General features: G+C 39.0%; 2 protein-coding genes across 2 annotated transcripts; one reads left to right on the top strand and one right to left on the bottom strand.

Annotated features, from left to right (window-relative positions):
* Positions 1–6,238: 6,238 nt before the first annotated feature.
* Positions 6,239–13,455, bottom strand: LOC121962392 (targeting protein for Xklp2-like). The gene is made up of 10 exons (XM_042512650.1): positions 13,414–13,455; positions 12,740–12,881; positions 10,811–10,939; positions 10,076–10,199; positions 8,963–9,025; positions 8,634–8,735; positions 8,374–8,483; positions 8,068–8,216; positions 7,632–7,800; positions 6,239–6,381 (listed from the first exon to the last, which is right to left on the bottom strand). Exons 2-10 carry the CDS (start codon positions 12,852–12,854, stop codon positions 6,239–6,241), a joined length of 1,104 nt encoding a protein of 367 aa, XP_042368584.1. The 5' UTR covers positions 12,855–12,881; positions 13,414–13,455.
* A 1,404-nt stretch (positions 13,456–14,859) lies between these two features.
* Positions 14,860–20,296, top strand: LOC121962278 (rho-related GTP-binding protein RhoA-C). Its single transcript, XM_042512511.1, has 5 exons — positions 14,860–14,924; positions 16,286–16,441; positions 17,670–17,790; positions 17,882–18,012; positions 19,887–20,296. The coding sequence occupies exons 2-5, from the start codon at positions 16,286–16,288 to the stop codon at positions 20,058–20,060; spliced, it is 582 nt and encodes a 193-aa protein (XP_042368445.1). The 5' UTR covers positions 14,860–14,924; the 3' UTR covers positions 20,061–20,296.
* The last annotated feature ends 2,225 nt before the right edge of the window (positions 20,297–22,521 follow it).

Genomic DNA, 22,521 nt, shown 5'->3' with positions numbered 1-22,521 from the left:
TGTGTGTGGTCTCACCGGCTGCAGGCCCTCTCCCATCTCGTGTGTGTGTGTGTGTGTATGCGTGCATATGCATATGTGTGTGTGTGTGTGTGTGTGTGTATTCTGCAAATTTGGGGGCAATTTCTACTCAAGTTGCTCGTTGCCTTCTTTGAAAGAAATACAGAAAATTTTCCAGTATCCTGGTTTTTGAGTTTATACATTATAATTTGCAGGTGTAGAAAGTTTTTGGCTGCTTGCGATGTCTATCGCATTAGGCTGTAGGCGTGGTTTTTGTCCTAAAACTGCGGAAACAGGCCGAATTATCCCAAAACGCTGGACACAGCAGCAGCGGACACTGTGGACCAGGACAGACAGCACTGCAACATAACTATTAAGACTTACTGTCCACACACCAGTGAGGATATGGGGGAAAAAGCGGGGACAAGGTAGGACATCTGTCCAGTTGGCTTATATTTGTGAAAGACTGGAAAAAGAAGACGTTGTTTACGGTCCGTAAACTCGTGAGGAAAAAGGGGAACTATCCAAACTCCTTTAAAAAACGGACATTTAAACCTCCGGTGTTTGTCGCAGAAAGTCCCGGACAATACGGAAATAGACCTTGTTAACATGACTGTGAGGAGTTTGGAAGACTAAAACTTGACATATTCCGAAATATAACTATAAATATCGACCGATAAGTGATGCCGAATTGAAGAGTGGATGCCAAAAAATACAAAAAAGTTTGAAGTTTTATTCTGCCGTACGTTTTGCATCTGTTACTTTTAACTATAAGCAAAGCAGCGAAAAAATTCCTTAAAATGTGTACATTTTTGAAAGGAGTCTGGCGTAACTTCCTCATGTGAAAAAACGAGGCGTTTTGGGGTGTTGAGGAGTGAGAATTTAGTCACAGTTTACGCCTTAAAGTGGGTTCATAATACTTTTACACTGAAGATTATTTCCATAGAAACCAATAAAATAGAAATATGTAAAATCTTGGTAAACAGAGCAGGTGTTTGAGAACAATAATTATCAATTAATTTTCGATTTTTTTAAAATTTGCTATGGGTTAAAAAAAAGAAAAGAAAAGAAAAGAAAGAAAAGAAAAAAGACACCCCGCTCTGTATACGGTACTTTTTCTTCTGTTTTGGTGCGCTTCAAACGAAAACCTATTATTCAGAATTGGCAGTTAGAAAGGCAACAATGTAGCGGTTTGGTTAAGGTGTCTTCCTGTATAGTACCACAAGGAGGCGCCGAAGATGGAAATATTTAAACATTTAAAGGATGGTTTCACTGTTTTTTAAAGTCTGTCTGAAAACAATAGTTAAGTCCTCATATATATGGTAATAAATGCTTTTACTTGCTTTAATCATTCGAGCTGTTCGTGGTACGATCAAGTTTTTTTTTTTTTTGGCCTTGATTGCGTGTCCTTTAGGATTTTTGATTCATAGCCAAAGGCATGGACTAGAGTCACATGACTGAGACCCGCGTTAGACAGGAGTCACAAATTTGATGACTTTAGACTCAACAGAATAAGCTGCAGGTTGGACTTGGGCAGTATCACAGTATACCAGGGTATTCAGGAAACCTATTAAAAAAAACATGTTTTTCAATACTGTCATAAATACAGGCGCTCCTCTTTCTATTGAACTTGTATGTAGTGCACAGCACGCACCACCAGAGCTCAGTCTCTGGCTTAGGCAGCTGAGCTGAAAGACACAGCACACAAAGTGGTGGAGAGAGCAGTTACAAGACTGTAAACAGCTGGCGGCCTGCAGACAGAAAGGGACCGTGTAAAAACTGCATATTTTTTAACTTGGTAACTTAAGGATTGATTTTAACCAAACTGGAGCTGGTGATTGTTGAAACAGTGGACTTACTAACTAGAGTAGCAAGAGTAACCGAGATGGTTTGGGTGAGTTTTATTTAGTTTAGTTTGAATGAAGTGTGTTTTATGCGTTGACGAGGCTCATCAGTCTTCTGTGACCAAGAGAAAGTTGGTTGGAGAAGATATCTCTTTAACATTCTTTGGGTTTCCTTTGTGTATTTATCAGTCTGAAAAGCTTAAGTAGTACACTTACTCTTGATCATTTACCCCAGTTAAATTTCAGAGAGGTATGAAATATTATATACCACCCCAAGCCCACTACAGAGCCTCCTTTTTTTCTTTCATATCTGTCTCTGTTCCTCCCAATAAAAAGCATTAAAATGCCCAAAATATCTTTTAAAAACAATAGTCTGACTTTGGAAGCTCTCCATTTGAGTTGCATAACTTGCTGAAGCCTCACGTTAGTTTCAGATAAACTCTGGAATACTGTGCATGGCTTTTGTAACCCGCTGTGACAGCAAGGCTGGTATTGCTTTATCCTTGTGAGTGTGTGTGTGTGTGTGTGTGTGTGTGTGTGTGTGTGTGTGTGTGCATGCATGTGCATGTGCACACGAGCGCACACATGCATGTGTTTTTGTGTTTGTCTATGTGTGTATGTGTGTGTGTCATGGCAAAATACGGTCCTGGAGACATCTATTGAAGCTGGAACTACCACAGAGGTAGTTCTGAGTACTTTGCCAGGGGTTTGTCCATCTGGACAGATTTTGTTAACACAATAGCATCACAACCATGCAAGATGCAGCCACAAAACTGTACATGGTAATGTGTAGAAAAACAATTCAGACGGGAAGCAAACACTGGACTACCACATGAAAGTCCAGCATTAAAGTCTGACATAAAAGTCCAGATTTATTGGATCTATCCACCATCCCTCCCGCCATCTACAGGTACCCTTTCGCAGCATTCTCAAGTGACGAAACCCATCCACTACTCATGCTGCTGCAGCAGGTGCTGCCCGATGACAAATAATAACACAGTGACCGGTTCTCTCTGTCTGCGTTCTCAGCTGAAGACGTCCAGTGGTGTGTCATGCAGACGTGAAAGGTGGCTTTTGAAGTCGGCATCTTACGCGAAAAGCATTGCAGAAGCGACATTATTTGATGACTTTGGAATGAGAACGGGCTGGTGGTAGTGATTGCAACAAGTTTGAAAATTGGTTTACTTTAACTTAAGTACCAACCCCAATTCCAATGAAGTTGGGACGTTGTGTAAAACATTAATTAAAACAGAATACAATGATTTGCGAATACTTTTCAACCTATATTCAATTGAATACACTACAAAGACAATAAATTTAATGTTCAGACTGATAAACTTCATTGTTTTCTGCAAATATTCACTCATTTTGAATTTGACGCCTGTTAACATGTTCTAAAAAAGCGGGGACAAGGGCAACAAAAGACTGGGAAAGTTGAGGAATGCTCAAAAAACACCTGTCTGAAACATTCCACAGGTGAACAGGTTCATTGGAAACAGGTGATTGTCATGATTGGGTTTTAAAGGAGCATCCCCAAAAGGCTCATTCGTTCACTCTGTGACCAACTGCGTGTGCAAATAGTCCAACAGTTTAAGAACAACGTTTCTCAACGTACAATTGCAAGGAGTTTAGGGATTTCATCGTCTACAGTCCATAATATCATCAAAGGTTGAGAGAATCTGGCGAAATCTCTGCACGTAAGCGGCAAGGCCGAAAACCAACATTGAATGCCCATGACCCTTGATACTTCAGGCGGCACTGCATCAAAAACTGACATCATTCTGTAAAAGATATTACCACGTGGGCTCAGGAATACTTTGGAAAACCATTGTTAGTTAAAACAGTTTGTCCCAACATCTACAAGTGCAAGTTAAAACTCTACCTTGCAAAATGAAAGCCATATATCAACAACCCCCAGAAACGCTGCCGGCTTCTTTGGGCCCAAGCCCATCTGAGTTGGACTGACGCAAAGTGGAAAAGTCATGGACGTCGTGTCCTCCGGGGCCAAAGAGGAAAAGGACGTTCCAGACTGTTATCAGTGCAAAGTTCAAAAGCCAGCATCTATGATGGTATGGGGGTGTGTTAGTGCCAATGGCATGGGTAACTTGCACATCTGTGAGGGCACCATTAATGCTGAAAGGTACATACATGTTTTGGAGCAACATATGCTGCCATCCAAGCAACGCCTTTTAAGGGATGTCCCTGCTTATTTCAGCAAGACAATGCCAAGTCACATTCTGCACGTCTTACAACAGTGTAGCTTTGTAGTAAAAGAGTGTGGGTACTAGACTGGCCTGCCTGCAGTCCAGACCTGTCTCCCATTGAAAATGTGTGGCACATTATGAAACACAAAATATGACAACGAAAACTGTTGTACATCAAGCAAGACTGGGAAAGAATTCCCCCCACAAAGCTTCAACAATTAGTGTCCTCAGTTCCCAAACGCTTATTGAGTGTTGTTAAAAGGAAAGGTGATGTAACAGTTGTAAACATGCCTCTGTCTCAGCTTTTTTTTGAAACGTGTTGCAGGCTTCAAATTCGGAATGAGTGAATATTCGCAAAAAAACAATAATTTATCAGTTTGAACACACTGGCTATATTTAGGATTTAGCAGGTGAGAAAAAAGGAACAGAAAAAAACCCCAAACATTCTTTATGTTATATTTTTAATCCATTTCTCCCATCTGTCTGCGAATATATATGTTTGGATTCTAATTCTCTCTCTCTCATGTGTTTAATTCACAAGATCTTTCCATTTATAATTATATAAGATGTCATTTTTTCACCAATTTCCTGTTATTTAATTATTGTTGTATTTTATGTAGTAAAGGGTTATATTTTGATTATTTTCATGTGGAAAAAAGGTGAAAATCCTTTGGAGGTCAAAGTCTGTTTGGCTGTAGGATTATTTCCAAATCTGTCAAATCTTTTAACATTTGATTATTTGGTTTTCATTTAATTCCACTTGTGGCTAGAGCTGCCACTTTACAGTGTGAACAACAGTGAAACAACACTGTGGGTTAGTATAGCAGCGTTATTTCCTGTCCTCAGCGCTGACCTTAGGAGCTCCATACTCTGCTGAGTCATCTTTTGTTACGATAGCATGCTTTTTTTTTTAGGATTCGGGTTTGACAGGAAGGGGTTCACATGTCCCGTGTTGAGGAAGTAATGGACATTTTTGTTGATAATCAGGATGTGCATTTTGTTCTTTGCCCCTGTTTTCTTTCCTCAGAAAGTAAAAGGCAGCACATTCCTTGACGGGGACATGCTAATGTTCTGAAAACTGCAGCAGTGTGCATAAAGTTTCAGCTGACACGGCCCTCATGCTTCTGCTTGTAGGCAGTAATGTAAACAATGAGGACGCCGTTTTCATTTTGTGTCGATCGATTAGTCTCAGCACTTGGTCACTAAATGATTCCTGTCACACTAGCATACGCTGGCCACATTTCCTGGAGCGCACTTCAGCTGCTTCCTGTTTAGCTGAAGTACAGATGCTCTGCTTCTTTCTCTCTGTTTGGCTTTTGACTGGAGGAGATTTCTCAACGACACGACGCCAACTGTCTCGTGTGCTGACTAAGCTGAATACAACACAACCTGACTGGTCTAAACTGGACTTTTATTTTTATTGGTGTAGTTATACATTGTGATTTTGGGATAATCAAAGAATATAAGCACAAGGGAGGGAGTTGTGGGTTTTTTTTTTGCTTTTTTTTTTTTTTTGTTTTTTGGCTTTGCAGAGGGACGTACTATTTTAAATGGTCATATTTTGTATTTATTTCAACCCCAAAACCTGCAATTGGGTTTGAAAAGGATGTTTAAAAAATAAAATAAAAAAACAGACACACACAACAAGCGATCTGTTAAACATTAAGACTTGGATATTAACGAGTTAGGATATGTGCAAACATAACGCCAACCCACAAGGACTTTCAAGAAGTGCTTAAAGGAATAAAAGAGGAAGGCAAGCTGACATGTTCCAACAACTTTTCAACAGAAAACTGTAAAAAAAAAAATCCTATTTTGATGCTGAGAAGCAAAATGACAAGCAGCTCCAGAAGTTCCGCATTGATATTTTAATATTATTGACATGTTGGTGCACGTTTATTGGAGTGAGCACAGCTGCATGTAGATGGAATTATTCATTTTCATTAGCCATGTAGACAGCTTTGTAGGAACACAGTCTTTTTGGTAAATAAGGGCAAAAACCAAGTAAAGTGTTTGTAAATAGTCAGTGGGAAATATCGACAAACATGCTGCTTGCCCATTAAATTAAATTAAAAAAAAAAACAAAAAAAAAAAAAACAAAAAAAACAACAACAACAGGTATCAACATTTTCTGGTATGTCTTGCCTATTTTATATCTGTGCACATGTGGACGATCACTGAAGGAAAAGGTTCTTACTTTTGAAGTTTCTCCAGCTCTTCAGCCTCCAGCTCAGCACTGCTCTTGACAGTGGTTGGCCGGCTCCTCTGGCGGGTCATCAGGTGTGGGGTGTGAGGCTGGGTGAGCTTCAGGTGATCACCCTTCGTTGGGGATGGCCCTGAAGAAACAGATTTAAAAAAAACAAAAAAAAAAACAACACTTACACCTCCACTACACAGAAAAACACTGTAACGTCTTTAAAAAACACATGTGGGAGGGAGCAGCATAACATGTCGAGTATGCTACTGACATTGAGACATATTAATAATTACTATGTAAGAGATGATCATACTGAAAAAGGTATCAATGTCATGTGATATTTGATATTAATATTTGCCCTATATGCCATTACTGCTGGATATGCGTCACTAAAAAGCAGCTATAACATTCAGCCAAAAAATCAAAGTGAAGTCAAGTGAAGTGAATAACATTGATCATCTCGTTACAATGCAATACCAGCATGTGCCACCAATGTTCAATCAGACTTGGGCCTGAAAAATTTAAGCTCAGGTCGGCTCCTTGATATCCTTATCACATTCTTGTGTCGTTCCTAAACAGTTTTTTGTGCTGTGATATGGCTCATTGTTCTGCTGTTGGGGGTGGGGCAGGCCCTGAGAGTGCTGCTGGCATGAGGGAGGGGTTGTTACTTGGTCTGTAGCAGTGTTTGGGATGGTGGGGTGTGTCGATGTTTTGGCTGATCAGTGTACATTTTACTATCATTTCGATACAGAGGTGATTATTATACTCACTTTTACTATTAATATACTATTGTTAATATGGTAACATGAGTGATTGCTATGATAGGCATTGGCAATTCTTAGCCTGTGTTGATTTTATCTTTTTTTTTTTTTTTAAAGGTTCTGTATGTAACTTTCAAAGAATCCTTGTTATTAGTGATGGCTCAGTCTGAGGATGTTAGGTGAACTTAGGTGAGCTTGCTTTCTATCGTGCACATCTGCTCACATGTGGCTGCAGAGGATGCTGACTGCAGCTAAATCCACAATTTGTTTCACATCAGTATTTTCTTTGGGATTTTCTTTCAGCATGGGCTGGCACTGACATGATGATATCATGTGATGAATCTGATGAGTTTACTGTTTCAGACCACAAATTAAACACCAATTAGTTTGAGCAGCTTCACACCTGAAAAAAAAAAAATATATACAAAATTTAAAAAAAAATCTGTAACATAATTTGTGTGTGTGTGTGTGTGTGTGTGTGTGGTGGTGGTGGTGGTGGTGGTGGGGGGGGGGCTATACAGTTCCTATAATTATATATTCTTAATATTCTTCCCATTTTATTATTATCCTTTTCGGTTTTTGATGTTACCTCCTCTAAAAAGCAAGAACATGAATGAAAATAACTCACCTCGCTCTCGACTCCTGCGACTGTGTAGATGGAAGCGATCAGGGGTTCGTTTCTGGAACTGCTCTATCTGCTGGGCCATGGGCACGTAGGCAGCTGTCTCCCCACCTTTCTTGTTGCCTGTCGATAGGTTGAAGGGTTTGGGCACTGTGGCACCTTTTATAGCCTTTGCCTGAATTTTTTTTAATGTAAAGAAAGAACAACATCAGACAGTATACTTACTTTTACTGTCATGTTTTACACAAAATGAATATTTGCAGAAGCTATGATTTTTATAAATGTGTAGCTGTTTGCATTTTAATCCAGCTGAAGTAGCAGTTAGAGGAAAGCTGCATTATTGCACTTGATGTGTGCACAGAGCATCCAGTGACATTCACATGTTTTACGTGAAGCTTTACTGGTCTGAATCAGGTTTCACGTTAGCGTATGAAGCACTTACTGGGGAGGAAGGTTTGCGAAGCTGAGTGATGAAGTCCACGTCCTTGTGCGATGTGTTGGATGAGGTTGTTGCCTTAACACGGCTGTTTGTGTTGAAGTGGAATTCTTTAGGCACAGTGGCTGACAAGACCATCTTCTTTGGTGGTGGATCTGAAATAAAAGCAACCCAGAATGCCTTTTAGGAATTAAAGTCAACCTAAAGCACAACTTTATAAATGCTGCCAAATGACTTGTTAACCAGGAAAAAAAAAAATGTTGCATGCGTTTATTGATGCCTCTGCACATGAAGTCAGTAAGAAGTACTCACTGCCAGCCAGAGCAGCTTTGTAGCTGGCCTCGTTCTTCTTGCGATGCAGAGCCACTTCCCTCTGGAGGTTCCTGATGCGCTCCAGCTCCTGTTCTTCAGAGCTATTTGGCCTGTTGGACACAATCATCAGCAAAAATAAATAGGGCACACTGGAGAGGTGCCCGCAGATCATAGCAGACCTCTCAGTCGATTGTGTTATCCCAAAACAAACTCTAGGAAGAGGCTGACAAACACTGGTTCCACTGGTGTTATAGACTCACTCTGTGTTAGCAGAAGCGGACGCCCGGGTCACAGGCCCACTCCTGGTAGTCTGCTGCACCTTTCTTCGAAGGGCACTATTGGATTTTCGGGCAACAAGAGTTCTGGAACATACAACTATAGTTTAAAACTTGAATACATACAACAAAAGTTACACAAAGCAGGGCCTTTGACACGGTCACATATGTGCAATGGAACTGTAGATGGTGTAAAAAGGAACCCGTCTGTGCTGATACTGGACCTATACAGCGTTCAGGGGATTTTCAGGTCTGGAGGACTTGCTGCTGCAAATGGCATCTTGAGGTTACAACAGGACAGTTTGGAGACTTACATTTTGTTTTTCTTTGATGGTGGTGGAGCTGGAGAGCTGCTCATCTCTTTGCGTTTGGAAACCCTAAAAGGAATATATCCATGAGAAATATACACTTTTAATCTCAAGTATGGGTTAAACCCAAAAACACTTGATGCATTGCAGCATTTCCCATGATACAACTCAATAGCACTTTTTATTAGACCCCCCCCAATACTGCTGAACTTTCAGACATCATTCCCTGCTTTCTGTATAATTTGAAGTCTCCACAGCCCAAACCAAGAACAGAGCCACAGACATTACACAGCTGTCTCTACAGGCACAATAATACTCCATGTAATAAGGCAACTCAACTTGATGTGTAAATTAAAAGTTGTGCTCTCAACTTTGAAACCAGCACTGGGGATGCAAGACATTGGATTTTGTTGATATTTTCTGACTCATTTTGGCTAATTGCAGATACAATATCTGTACATGTTTTTTCCACCTAATTGCAAAGAACAACAAATCTCTCCTGTCATGGTATTAACGAACTACACCTGCTCTGATCATGATGGCCTACTGGTGGCAGATGCCACATTTATTTTTTTTAAATATACACATTTACTGTACAAAACAATAAAACTAATTTAACCATGGTTACATGCAAAGCATGCCATATTTCTTCTCGTGTAGAAAGTTCAAAACAAAGGTGTAAAATTCCTCTCACTTTAACAGGCTTGCATGATGCCTCCCTGTGTCAATCCTGACCTAAGCCAAAACCAGGGACAATATGACCTAATTCAACCAATTAAAACTGCATATTGGCAGAAAATCTCTCTCTCTCTCTCACACACACACACACACACACACACACACACACACACACACACACACACACACACACACACACACACACACACACACACACAGGAATTCAGACAAATGTAGCCTCCTCTGCTAATGTACTTTGTCACATGGTGTAATACAGTTGGTTGCTTTAGTGCAGTTAATTATCCACACTAATGTGCAAGTATCATCAGGCAAGATTGTGTGGCGTTATGAATCAGTGCAACAGATGAATTTGATATGCTGTGTAGCAAAACAGAACAGTTGCACACTGTGGTATAAGTTTAGTCATCACAGGGACTTTACCTGCGTGATTGGGCAGGAGGTTGATTAGCAGTCTTCCTCTTTGGTCGAGCACCAGCCCGAACCGGAGATCCAGCACCCCATGATGTGACAATGTTTGGAGGCTGAGATGTGGATGTACTGGGACCTGAAATAGTCCATGTGGATTCATGTCATGAGGAGCACTCACTGTATAGCCTAAGACTGCAGACTAATCTAGAGGACTAAACAAGAGTTCAGTTTAAAACAGTTATTGTCAATACGCAAAGGGTTCTTTTCAGTCTTTCCAGGTGATAAAGAAAAAAAATTACATTCAGTCTGAAGGCTGGCCTAAATGTCTTTCACTTACATATCTGAGGGTTCATTTACCAAAACATATAAGTTTTTATTTTTTCCCCCAAATCATGTTGTGTTGTGTGTGTGTGTGTGTGTGTGTGTGTGTGTGTGTGTGTGTAATATCAAACTGGTGTTTGTTTTAAGAATGCCCTTTTTGTTTTTTTGCAAGTGAACTCTTCAGTCATACTTGCAGTATTGACTTCATCGCAGTAACTTGAGTCACCAATGGAAGCCACTGTAACAGCTGTGAATCCAAGTTGACTGAAGCTGCTGTCTGCAGCAGGAGCAAGCCACTTTTCAGACCCACCTTTCAAAGCAACTGGGGCTGAGTAATTTTTACTCCAACTCTGACCTGGTACCATAATAAAAAAGGTAATTATGATTGCATCAACAGTAATTAACTATAATGCAATGAAAACCAACCAGTGTCCTCGTCCAACTTAACTTGAGGGACCACAATGGCTCTTGGCAGGTCCGCCTGGCTCCGCCTGAAGGGTCGTCCAGGCCTCAGAGGAGTTTTCAGATGGCCATCTGCTGCATCTGTCTGTTGTTCTGCACAACAGAGACAGTCAAAGGTTAAAAAGATGGATGCCTTTTACAGATACTTTGGTTAATTTACCCTAAATAGTGTCAGCCTTTACTGTCATTTTACATTTTTGTAGCAACACTTCTTATGTTACATGTGATGCACAATATTGTATTTTTGCTGACAGAGATATATGCACACGTTTTTCCACCTAATTGCAAAGAACATCAAGTCTCTCCTTTAGTGGAAGTGACATATTATGCCTACGATTATCATGATGGACCACTGGTATACAAACATAGAATATGCATTCATTGGTAAAAACAGTTAAAACTTCTTAAATACAGGTTACATTTAAAAAACATGCCATATTTACTCTTATGTAATAAATTTTTAATTAAAACTGTAAAATTTATCCCACTCTAAAAGACTTGGATGACCTTCAATTTGACCAACAATAGCCAAAATCAGGGACAATTTCACCTACTGAACAAATTCATGTCGCATAATTACAGCATCATCTCATCTGCCTGTCATATCAGCAGCAATGTTCATTTTCAGCCAATGCTGATTTTAAAGCTGTTGTGTGATAATACTGATGACATGCTGCTGATATTACCATGAATCCCTAGTTACATGTCAAAAATACTCCATATGCCTTTTACGCCAACTCTCATCCTGCTTAAAATCAACAAAAGGAAATAGCCCATCCTGACTGACATGGTGAGACAGGTCAGACTAACTAGACCAGCGCAGTCCTCCTGAACAGTTGGGTGGGACCACCTTTTCTCTACTTTGGAAACCTTCACATAATATCGCCAATGTACATATAGGCAATATACGTGTCCTGATTTGTAAATTTGAAAAGGAAGACATTCCAAAAGCTCTGAACCACTGATCCAGGCTGTGCACCAGGACAGCTACTGTGGGCATCACCAACATCACTCACTTCCTGTAGGTCTTTTTGTCTTCCAAACACAACCACTTTGCTTTCCAAAATAAATGCACAGGGCTTTATACACATCCCTGAACTCATCAGAGATGGCAGCACTGTAAAAAGCGCACGTGAGGGCCGCTTGCCTTATGTGGTTCATGGTGACTGACAACAGCAATAAAACCATCAACAACAAAGATCTTCCTGAACACTGGGCTGGCTTATGCTAAATTAAATAGGACTAAGGAAACATTGTAGGAAATCACATACATGTTAGCAGGGTGTCTGCAGGGAGCAAACATTTCAATTTCATGCTTTCTGAGATCTTTTCAGGACAAATATTAACTTAATTTGAAGCAGATTTTTGGAAAAAAAAATCTCATTCAAGCATTGCATGTAAGTATTAGAAAGGTGAATATATATGTGGCCCCATGCAGAGGTAGGCTTTGTGTAGGGATATGATTACTAGAGTGAGCTGGGTTATTCCACATTTTGCCAACAAGTAAGTAACAGCAACAACAACAACAGCAAAACAATATTATGTTCAGTGTTCAGTTTAAATATTTGAAACATGAGAACAATGAGCTTCCATACAAAAGTACTTCACTCATTTTGACAGAATAAATTAAAAGATGGATACGTGAAATTGAATGTGGTAACTAAGACTTCATAAATTCAAATTTAAGACTATTGTCTTTCAAGGCCTTCTATTTGTAAAATAACATACAAGACATTTGAGACCTAAAACTTGCAGACACCCTGGTTAAGTTGTTTCGGGATGTAACGTTTGTGGGCAAAACAAAGACTTAGAAAATGTTTACCAACGCTACTGTTTCCACAATTGAGCATTGACTTACTAGCAGGCGAATTAAAATATTGAAGGTTGGCTTACCAAACCATTGATCTTCGTTTTCTGCATTCTGCAGCTCCATTAAGTCCACTACATGGGACGGAGCGTCAAACTCGTAGCGTTCAGAGGTATCACCGGAGTCACTTTCGGCCATCATCTCGAGACGTGTTATTCGACAACCCACCTAAACAGGAAACCAATAAACACCGTAAATCTCAATTTAAAAGAGACCCCTGTGCTGAAGTCTGCGCCCATTTAACGTTTATCAACCAAGCTAACGTTAGCGACTGACTATAACTAACACATCCGATAGTTGTATTTACAGGCTGGGTGTGACGTTAACTGGGGAAAGCTTCACAAAATGGCGAATTCATTTTTGCCAATAAGAAATGCTAAATTGCTGTGGTAATGCAAGTTAACGTTAGCCGGGTTTATTGTTTTTTTAATATATATATATGAGATATACTACGATAAGGTATCGAGACAGATAAAAAAAAAAACTAGCTAACGTTAGTTAACGTTAAACAACTTTCCTTCCTACGTCGCTAACATTATATGTATCAAACTATCAGCTAATTCTAATGAACACATACATATCTTCTACAGTCCTTGCGCTTTTATTTAAGTTAATAAACGTTAATTCTTAACACAGGTTGACAATTATCGATGTGACGGTACTACTAAATAAATAAAATACGCCGAGAAGTAAAGCTTACCGACACCGTCTGCTCCCGGAGCAACACAATCAAACTGCGAGCCGTTAGCGCTTAAATCGTTTTCCTTTTGAAACAACCAATGGCTAACGTCATCGTCACCAGCTTGCTGCCTATTGGCTCATTCACATCAACTTCCTCTGACGTGATCACGTGATCAACAAGTTTTTTTCACTATCAACTTTATTGGGAAATGAAGAGTGGAAAACATAACAGACCGACAGAAGTCTGTAAAAAAAAACCCAAAACAAAACGTGAATACAAAATGAACTTGAAATCTCGTAAAGCCTACAGCGGTTATTTGTTTTAATTTTTGGTTTTTAAATTTATACATAGGGGAAATGTTTGGTTTGGATAGTCAGCTCTGGAAAGTTTGGCCATGAGCTGAAAGGTTTGGCTTTCAGAACATAAAGTTAGTCAAAATAATGAGTAAATTTATCAAATTGAATTGTGAAAAGTGGTTTCCATCATATTCAGTGAGACTGAACAATGTATTTGTGAAGTACAAAGTGTGGGCACATATGATTGGTGACAATTTACCCCACAGTTGCTTTGTGCATGATCAAAAATAAATAAATAAATGTACCAGTAGTTCTCTGAGCTCTCTTGCTTCAATGTCTTTTTTAAGTTTCTGCAAATGGTGATTAGGCTCAGTTGAATAAAACTGTAAAGCATTACAAAGAAAAGCCTATTTCTTTGACTTAGTTTAATATATATATATATATATATATATATATATATATATATATATATATATATATATATATATATATATAGAGAGAGAGAGAGAGAGAGAGAGAGAGAGAGAGAGAGAGAGAGAGAGCATACTTTGTTCGAATGTGATCACCATATCTTGAAAAATAAAATGTTGATCTGTATACCAATATTTTAAACAAGGCAATAAAGATGAAAAGACCTAAAAACACAAGTGCATAAATGTTGCGCTTTAATTTGTCTCAATGGCTATGCTGACCCCCACAAAATAAGGCATTCCTGCGCGGCAGAAAGACGTAAATCAAAACAATTCATGTTTTATTCAACATATCAACGTTTTACTGAAGTTTTTTTTTTCATATGTAACGCCTTTGTAATCACCAACATTTTGATCAGTGACTGTAATTTAATGACATTTTCTTCCCATTAGCTGTAAATGATTGCAATTACATTTATTTTGTAATTTAATGACTGTAATTATTTACAGTTACAACAATGCTTCCCATGTGAGGAAATGCTAAAACATGCACGTGTACTCCAGTTAACCCATTAGCACAGACAAGACATTATTCTCTCATAAAAAACAGAGTTGTAACCTTTCTATTTACCATTGGTTAAATCGGCAGTGGGCATACCATAATGACACTTTTCTATATGTTTACATAGAAACAAGAAAATAAGGAAGAAGATATAATGCAACTTTTTTCAGTGGGCGGGGTTAATCTTCGTGGCAGTGTCGGGGGCGGGACTGAGAGGTCCGAGAGGAAAACTAAAGAAAGGCGAGGATCACCAATAAAACGGTAAAATTACCAGTAATAGACTACTCACAACAGGTATCTGCTTCGTTATTTTGTGTGAAAGGGTAGCTGCTAGAGTCGAGAGATAGAGTGCGGCCTAAAATGTGATGTGTCGATCCTGACAACAGGCCAGCTGTCTTGAAAAACTGAGCAAAGTTAGCAAGCTAATAGTTAGCTTCCTTAGATGGAATGGAAACTGCTGCTAGCCAAATGAGAATATAAGTAGAAATTAAGGTAACGTTAGGATTGCAAGTTATCTGCCAAGTAGGCAATTCATCAAAGGTTAAGTTGACAGATGACCGTTTACATTCGAGAAAAACAGCAGTGAGGAAGTGAAGTTATAGTGCAGCGTAAACTTGGCAAATTCCACAGAAACGACAGGTAGCTAACAGGCTTAAACGCTCTGTTAGAACCATTTTAACTAACCTCTGCTAACAGTGGAACCACACGGTAAGCCATGTCATTCTCTGAAGCGGCCGTACAGCTGGTTATATAGAAAGATTGGCTGTACATGATGTCCTCTGAATAAGTAGGAGAACCATCCACTGAAATATATCATTGGTTTTACTAAATGTCATTTTTGACACAACGTTGATGCTTAACATATGTGTATCCCAATATAACATTTAGTAGTTCTGGATTAAAAATGACAACAACAGTCATTAGATAGTACAATAGATAGATTTTGTTTCGTAATCGACACATATTAAAGGGACAGTCCATCGCCAAAATAAAAAATACATATTTTTGCCTCTTAGCTGTTGTGCTATTTATCAATGTAGATAGTTTGGGTGTGAGTTGCAGATTGTTGGAGATATCAGCTGTAGAGATGTCTGCTTTCGCTCTAGTATAATGGAACTAAATGGCACTCAGCTTGTAGTGCTTAAAGTCTCCCAAAAATACATTTAAAATACTGATCAGCAAATGTCACCTTCCAGAATTCCTGAACTCAAGATAATCCAATTCAAGTAGAACCTATTTACTTTCTACCACCCGCCAACTGTACCACCGAGTTGAAGGAAGTGTACATACAGCTAGCTCTCGTAGCACCACTGAGCTAGCTAATGTTACAGCTCAGCTGCGGAGGACACCATAAATGTTTACATCTGACGCTTTCACAACACAAGCTTGTCGTCCATGAGTAGATGCACACTATTTGCACAATATTTGTGTCTCCTCTGACAAAAGTTTTCATACAACAGTGTCCATAATATGTTTCTACATCAGGGCTATCCACACACAAAATAACTCTGGTTAAAAGTAAGTCATCACTGTGTTTTTTAAATCCCTGACCTGCCTGTACCTGTAAACATCCCATATCCTGTGTGTTAGTAAACGTCTGTGTTCTGCTGGGATTCTTTCAGATGGCTGCAATCAGGAAGAAACTGGTGATAGTTGGAGATGGAGCCTGTGGAAAGACCTGTCTGCTCATAGTGTTCAGCAAAGATCAGTTCCCTGAGGTTTATGTGCCCACAGTGTTTGAAAACTATGTGGCAGATATTGAGGTGGATGGTAAACAGGTAAGTCCATTATACTACTTTTTTTTATATATTTACAGTAGTCTATTAACGGTTAATTGTGAAATTTTGAACCATATATATGTATGTATATGTGTATATATATATATATATATATATATACACATATGGATATGTAAGTATTACACTTACACTCACTGTCACAATGTTTTAACGATAAGCTCTTTTCATGTGAATATCTATATGCAAGAAATGAGCTCAAATTGTTTATACAAGCCTTAATATCAATATCATCATAGGTCCTACACCAACTATTTCCTCCTTGAAGTACAACCCCAATTCTAAAAAAGGTGGGATGTTGTGTAAAACATAAATGAAAATAGTATGCAACAATTTGCAAATCTTTTTAGACCTCAGTGCAAAGACAAGTTATGTAATGTTATAACTTGCCTAAACTTTTACTATACACTCATTTTGAATTTGATGTCTGCAACAAGTTCTAAGAAAGTCTGGATAGGAGCATGTTAACCTCTGTTACATCAGCTTTCCTTTTAACAACATTCAGTCAGTGTTTGGGAACTGAGGACTCTGATTGTTGGAGTTTTGAAAGTGACATTCTTTCTCATTCTTGCTCTATTAATGTCTGTTGCTCAGCAGTCTGGGGTATCTGTTGTCTTATTTTTAGCTTCATAATGCTCCACACATGTTCAGTGGGAGACAGGTCTGGACTGCAGCAGGTCAGTCTAGTAGCTGTTCTCTTTAACTACGAAGCCATGCTGTTGGACTGTATGCAGAATGTGTCCCATTGGAATAAGCAGCGACGTTTGTGAAAATGATGCCCTTTGGATGGCAGCATATGTTGCTCCAAAACCTGTATGGACCTTTCAGAATTCATGTTGCCTTCACAGATGTGACGTTACCCATGATGCCATGGGCACTAACACCCCCCCTATACCATCACAGATGCTATAAACCTTGAGCTGGTAACAGTCTGGACCACAGAAGTCAGCCGTATTTCGGTGTTTTGTTTATGTTTGGCTTTTACTTTGCTCTGCAGAGTCTGAACGTGCATTTGTAGATGCAGCGATGAACTGCATTTACTGACGAAGGTTTTCTAAAGGGTTCCTGAGCCCATGGAGTTTTATCTTCTATACAGTCATGTTGGTTTTTAATGCAGAGCCACCATGTTATCTGGTCCGGTCAGGAGACAGGATCTTTAAGTGTTGGGTTAAAGTTAATTACTGGCAACTGTGATCTTGCCCTGTTATAGGTGGAGCTGGCTCTGTGGGACACAGCGGGTCAGGAGGACTACGACCGCCTGAGGCCTCTCTCCTATCCCGACACAGATGTAATCCTCATGTGTTTCTCCATTGACAGCCCTGACAGTTTGGGTAAGATTTCCTCTTTGCCATTGTTGTTTTTCACAAGCATTCTGTTTGCATCTGCTCCGCGTTCAACATGTTCACCTTGTGTCTGATACAGAGAATATTCCAGAGAAGTGGACTCCTGAGGTCAAGCACTTCTGTCCCAACGTGCCCATTATTCTCGTGGGAAACAAGAAAGACCTGAGAAATGATGAGCACACGCGCCGAGAATTAGCTAAGATGAAACAGGTCAGTGAAGAAATTCATAATTTCTAATAGATTATTACTGACTAGTCACTATCTGATCATATAAAGGCAGAGGAAACTTGCAACCATATGAGTGTTGTTTGTGTTTGAACAAACTGAGCATGATGTCTTAAACTGGGTGTATTTTTGAAGCAGCAGCTGAAACTCAGCAGGAACTTGGTTTTTCAAAGAGCACATCGATCAGAACGTGATTAAAACTCAGTGGGCTTTTATGAAAATGATCTGAAGGACTGCCAGAATCTTCCTCTTTTCACATTAAGTAATTACTCTGCTGGTGCTGTAGTATCCCATTCACACTGACACTGTAATATGACCATCTTACAGACAAGTGGCCTCAAAGTTTAGTGAAGCAGCTGTGTGCTGCCCTTTATAAAGTGCCCCAGGGGATGACGTTTTTCTGTAGGTGGACATGCAAGTTAGCTGCCATAACAAGCAGGCTGTATTTTAACAATTATAGTGACTCTACTATTAATGAAATGGAAAATAATGAGATACATTGCAGATCTAGTTATGTTACAGAAAGGTAAGAATTAATCCCACGACCGGATACTTCTTTAATTTAGTATGGTACATGAGTTCAGTCAGTCATTTTTTTCTTTTCAACAGAATCATTTTTTGAAACATCTCAACACCTCAATTATTTTAAAGTGATGTCAGCGTTGGCAAGTAGCGTGTATAATAAAGTTAGTCAAAAATGACATGTTTACACCGAGTGTCTGAGCTGTAGATACATCCTGTAACAGGAGTTAGTGGATGGACCCACGAGTATTTCATGTTAGTACCAACTGCTGTCATCAGCATAGATGTCATACATTAAAGTGAGTCCTCATTTTGACCAGTAATGGTCTGAACATACACTGTCATCCAAGTTTGATATTAAAATTTGGGGTTGACCTATATAGGTTTTTTAGGGCCGATACCAGTTATTAGTACTTAATACTTAATTAGTACTTAAAGCGCAGAAAAGGCTCTACTTCCTATGGAGACTTAGGAAGGCTAAATTCTACAGCAAGATCCTGGTTAACTTCTATAGAGGAGCTTTACTGACTTGAAACATGGCTTGTAGAAGGCTCTACAGCAGGTGATTAAAAGTGCCCTGAACATCACAGCCTAAAGGATACTGAAAGACAGCAGCCACCCCAGCCACAGTCTGTTCACCCTGCTGCCATCTGAGAAAAGATACTTGCTTCTGAACCACCAGACCACAGCAAGCAGTTTCTTTCCCCAGATGCTCAACTCCTCCTTCGATGCCAGAAGATGTAGCAGGATTAAGGATCAACTTCAATTTCATTTCTTCTTAAACCTCGTTTAAGAAAAAGGACAAAATAAACCTACCTTGTACCTTAAACAGACCAACAACCGGTATTTGGAACCGATATGCATTTACAATAACAATGAAAATATTTCTGTCAAAATTTAGAATTTTACATATAACAAACTCCAACACAAAACTTTATTCAAATGCCTTTAGCAAATGTTGGATCAAAGCTGAAACATTCACCATCATATACAGCAATTTTCTAGCAACTTTTTGATAAAAATGAATAAATAAAAATAGCTTACTGAGGTTTTACACAGTGAAAGTTCCTCCCATGCTGCTGCTTTCTTTGCAAGCATAGCAGACTGCCTTGCCTCGTGTTAGTTGAGTGTAATACACACACTTTTTAATTAATTAATTATATTAGTGATCATTAAAATAAAATACTGACACAGATAATTGGCAACATGCCAAATATCGGCCCTGATAATCGGCCTGGCCAATAATCTGTCGAAACCGATTTTAAATGCGTTTTCTACATTTGTAAAATGATGTCGACTATTTTGGTTCATGATTTTTCTTTTTTTTTTCCGCACAGGAACCAGTGAAGTCGGACGAGGCGAGGGACATGGCTAACCGCATCAATGCCTTTGGTTACTTGGAGTGCTCAGCAAAGACGAAGGATGGAGTGCGGGAGGTGTTTGAGATGGCCACCAGGGCAGCGCTGCAGGCCAGGAGGCGAGGCAAGAAGAGCGGCTGCTCTCTGCTATAGAGTGTCAGGTCTCACAGGATGGGGAGGGGGAAATAAACTGGGCCAAAAAAAAAAACCATCCCTCCTCTGTGTCTGCTTTGACCCAAAGGTGGACACAGATAAACGGGGCGGTATAGGGATCAGAGAGAAAAGTCAAACCAGACTAAAGGGGAAATAGAAAGGTCAAATGCATTGGGAAAAGGGAGTATAAGGTTATAGCTCTTAGCTTTCAAATAAAAATACTGTAATCTTGTGTTTAGGATTTTTCATTAGACATGAAATTATAAAGAGAATGTGAAAAGAATCCTACTTTTTAAAGTGTGGGAGGGTATGTAGGCTTTCCAGTTCTCTGAATGGAGTGGTAAACCGTAGCTCTATGGTTAGTGGTTGAGAGCAGCTCCAGAGGAGACGAGGTGTGTCAGAGCACCCACGGATGTGTGCCTGCCTAACTAACTGTGGGAAGACTTCGTGGCTTGCAGTGTGACTCTGCTTGTCTTTTTTTTTTCCTCCTTTCTTTCCCGGGGAAACATAGACCGACCTAACATTATATGGTCCCATGCTTCTGTTTTATCAACCTCTACTATCTGATAATGTTCATTCATTTAAAAAGCTGAGTTTGTATAGTTAAGCATAAATACATGATTATCATGAGACATAAAGTCATAATAAAGTCATAATATTACAAAAAAAATACATGATTAAATTTGAATATTTTTAAGTTTAAGCATGTAATATTACAACTTTTCTTGTAGAATTACAACTTTATTCCTGTAATATTATGACTGTTTTTTCTCAAAAATTTAGACTTTTTTCCTCATAATAGTATGACTTCATTCTCAAAACCTGAGATTTTTCCAATGTGGCCCTAATCCTCCTCCATGTCAATGAATGTAACACTTAACCCTGTGAAACCTTAGCGAATCTGCTTTTCTTTTAAAAACATGGGAGGAAGGCAATTAGCAACTTAACAAGAAATGACCAAAAAAGTGAGTAACAGATCTATAAAAAGCTACAAGAAAATTCAGAAAATTAGCAAAAATAACCAAAACAACAGCAACAACAAAAAGTCAAAAACAAGCAAGAAAATGGCCTGAAAAAGGTGCTAAAAATTAAAAGTTATAGATTGTGTAACACATTTAAATACATGTAATTCTAATAACCATAAATATAGTTTGTGGACATTTTTGCCTTTAAAAATATTTTTCTAATATTTCTCTCTCCCTGTCCTTTTCTTAAACATTAATTTCAAGCTTGTTTTCTTGTTACTTTTTAACAATTTCTTGCAATTTGCTCATTGTGTTTTCCCACGTTTTTGAAGAGAATGAAACCTTTTTGTTACTCAACCAGTAGTGGGGCCTTAATTATCCTTAGCCACAAAGCGAAGTCCTTTATGTAAAACAGGTTTATTTTAGAGACAAGCCTTATTTCTAATTTCCTGTTTATGTATTTTTAATTATATTTCCTCATATTTTCATAAGAAGCCTTCCTGTTTTCCGATCTGCTCCCGTTTAAATTTGCTGTTAATGAAAACTTAACTCTTCCTCCATGTTTTGCTGTTGTCTTGAAGGAATAGTTCAGATTTTTGGGGTTGGGTTGTATGAGGTACTAATAAATAGTGTGTTACATTCAGTTGATGTCAGTTAGCACGCCCCAGTTTGGAGAAGCAGGCTGGAGTCTGACATGGAAGCTAAGCAATGTGCTGCTGTGGAGGGGTCCGCAACAAGATGAATTTTAGACACCTAAAAAAACAATATTAATTTAGGTGTACACTATATTGAGAGAATTTCCACAGCTTTCCCTTTCTGTCAGACAGTCCATTCAGACAGGGAAGCCATGGACAACTCCAGTTCCCATTTATGCTCTCTGAACAGAGGAGCTGCTGATATACCACTGCTTCTATCAGTTAGTCAGTTTGTAATATTCGTGAGTTCGGTTAATCAAAACAAACACTTTTAAACCCCAAAGTCACACAATAACACGAACAAAGTAACAGATGGAGGCAGCAGTAGACCAGCAGCTCCTGTGTTCAGAGATGTTAAATTATTGTTTTCCTCTATAGAATCTGGCTTTAAAGAGAGCGATGAAATAGCTTAATTTTCCAGTCAAACAGAAAGGTAGAGCAGTGAAAATACTCTCAGTATTGCGTTTACTTCAACTGATACAATTTATTTTGCTGGTGAGATGTTTTTTAGGTGGTCAAAATATGTTTTGTTGCAGACTCCTCCACAGCAGCACAGTTTCCAAACTGTAGACATGCTGACTGATATCTACTGTAAGTAATATACTGTTTATGAAGAAGTACCCCATGCAATCCCACTTGAAAAAATCTGAACTATCCCTTTAAGAAATTCATAATGTAGATTTCTACAGCACTATTTTAGTCACTATAGCCGTGCCAGTCTCTCATTTTAACATAAATACAATTTGCACTTTCAAATTTTGCTGTTTTTCTGTTTTTAAGCTGCCATCAGTGAAATGCAAC

Source organism: Plectropomus leopardus, chromosome 23, assembly GCF_008729295.1.
Source record: "Plectropomus leopardus isolate mb chromosome 23, YSFRI_Pleo_2.0, whole genome shotgun sequence".
In the NCBI taxonomy this organism is placed as follows: domain Eukaryota; kingdom Metazoa; phylum Chordata; class Actinopteri; order Perciformes; family Serranidae; genus Plectropomus; species Plectropomus leopardus.
The sequence above is the reverse complement of the archived record's forward strand: the minus strand, read 5'-3'. Positions and strand labels throughout refer to the sequence as shown.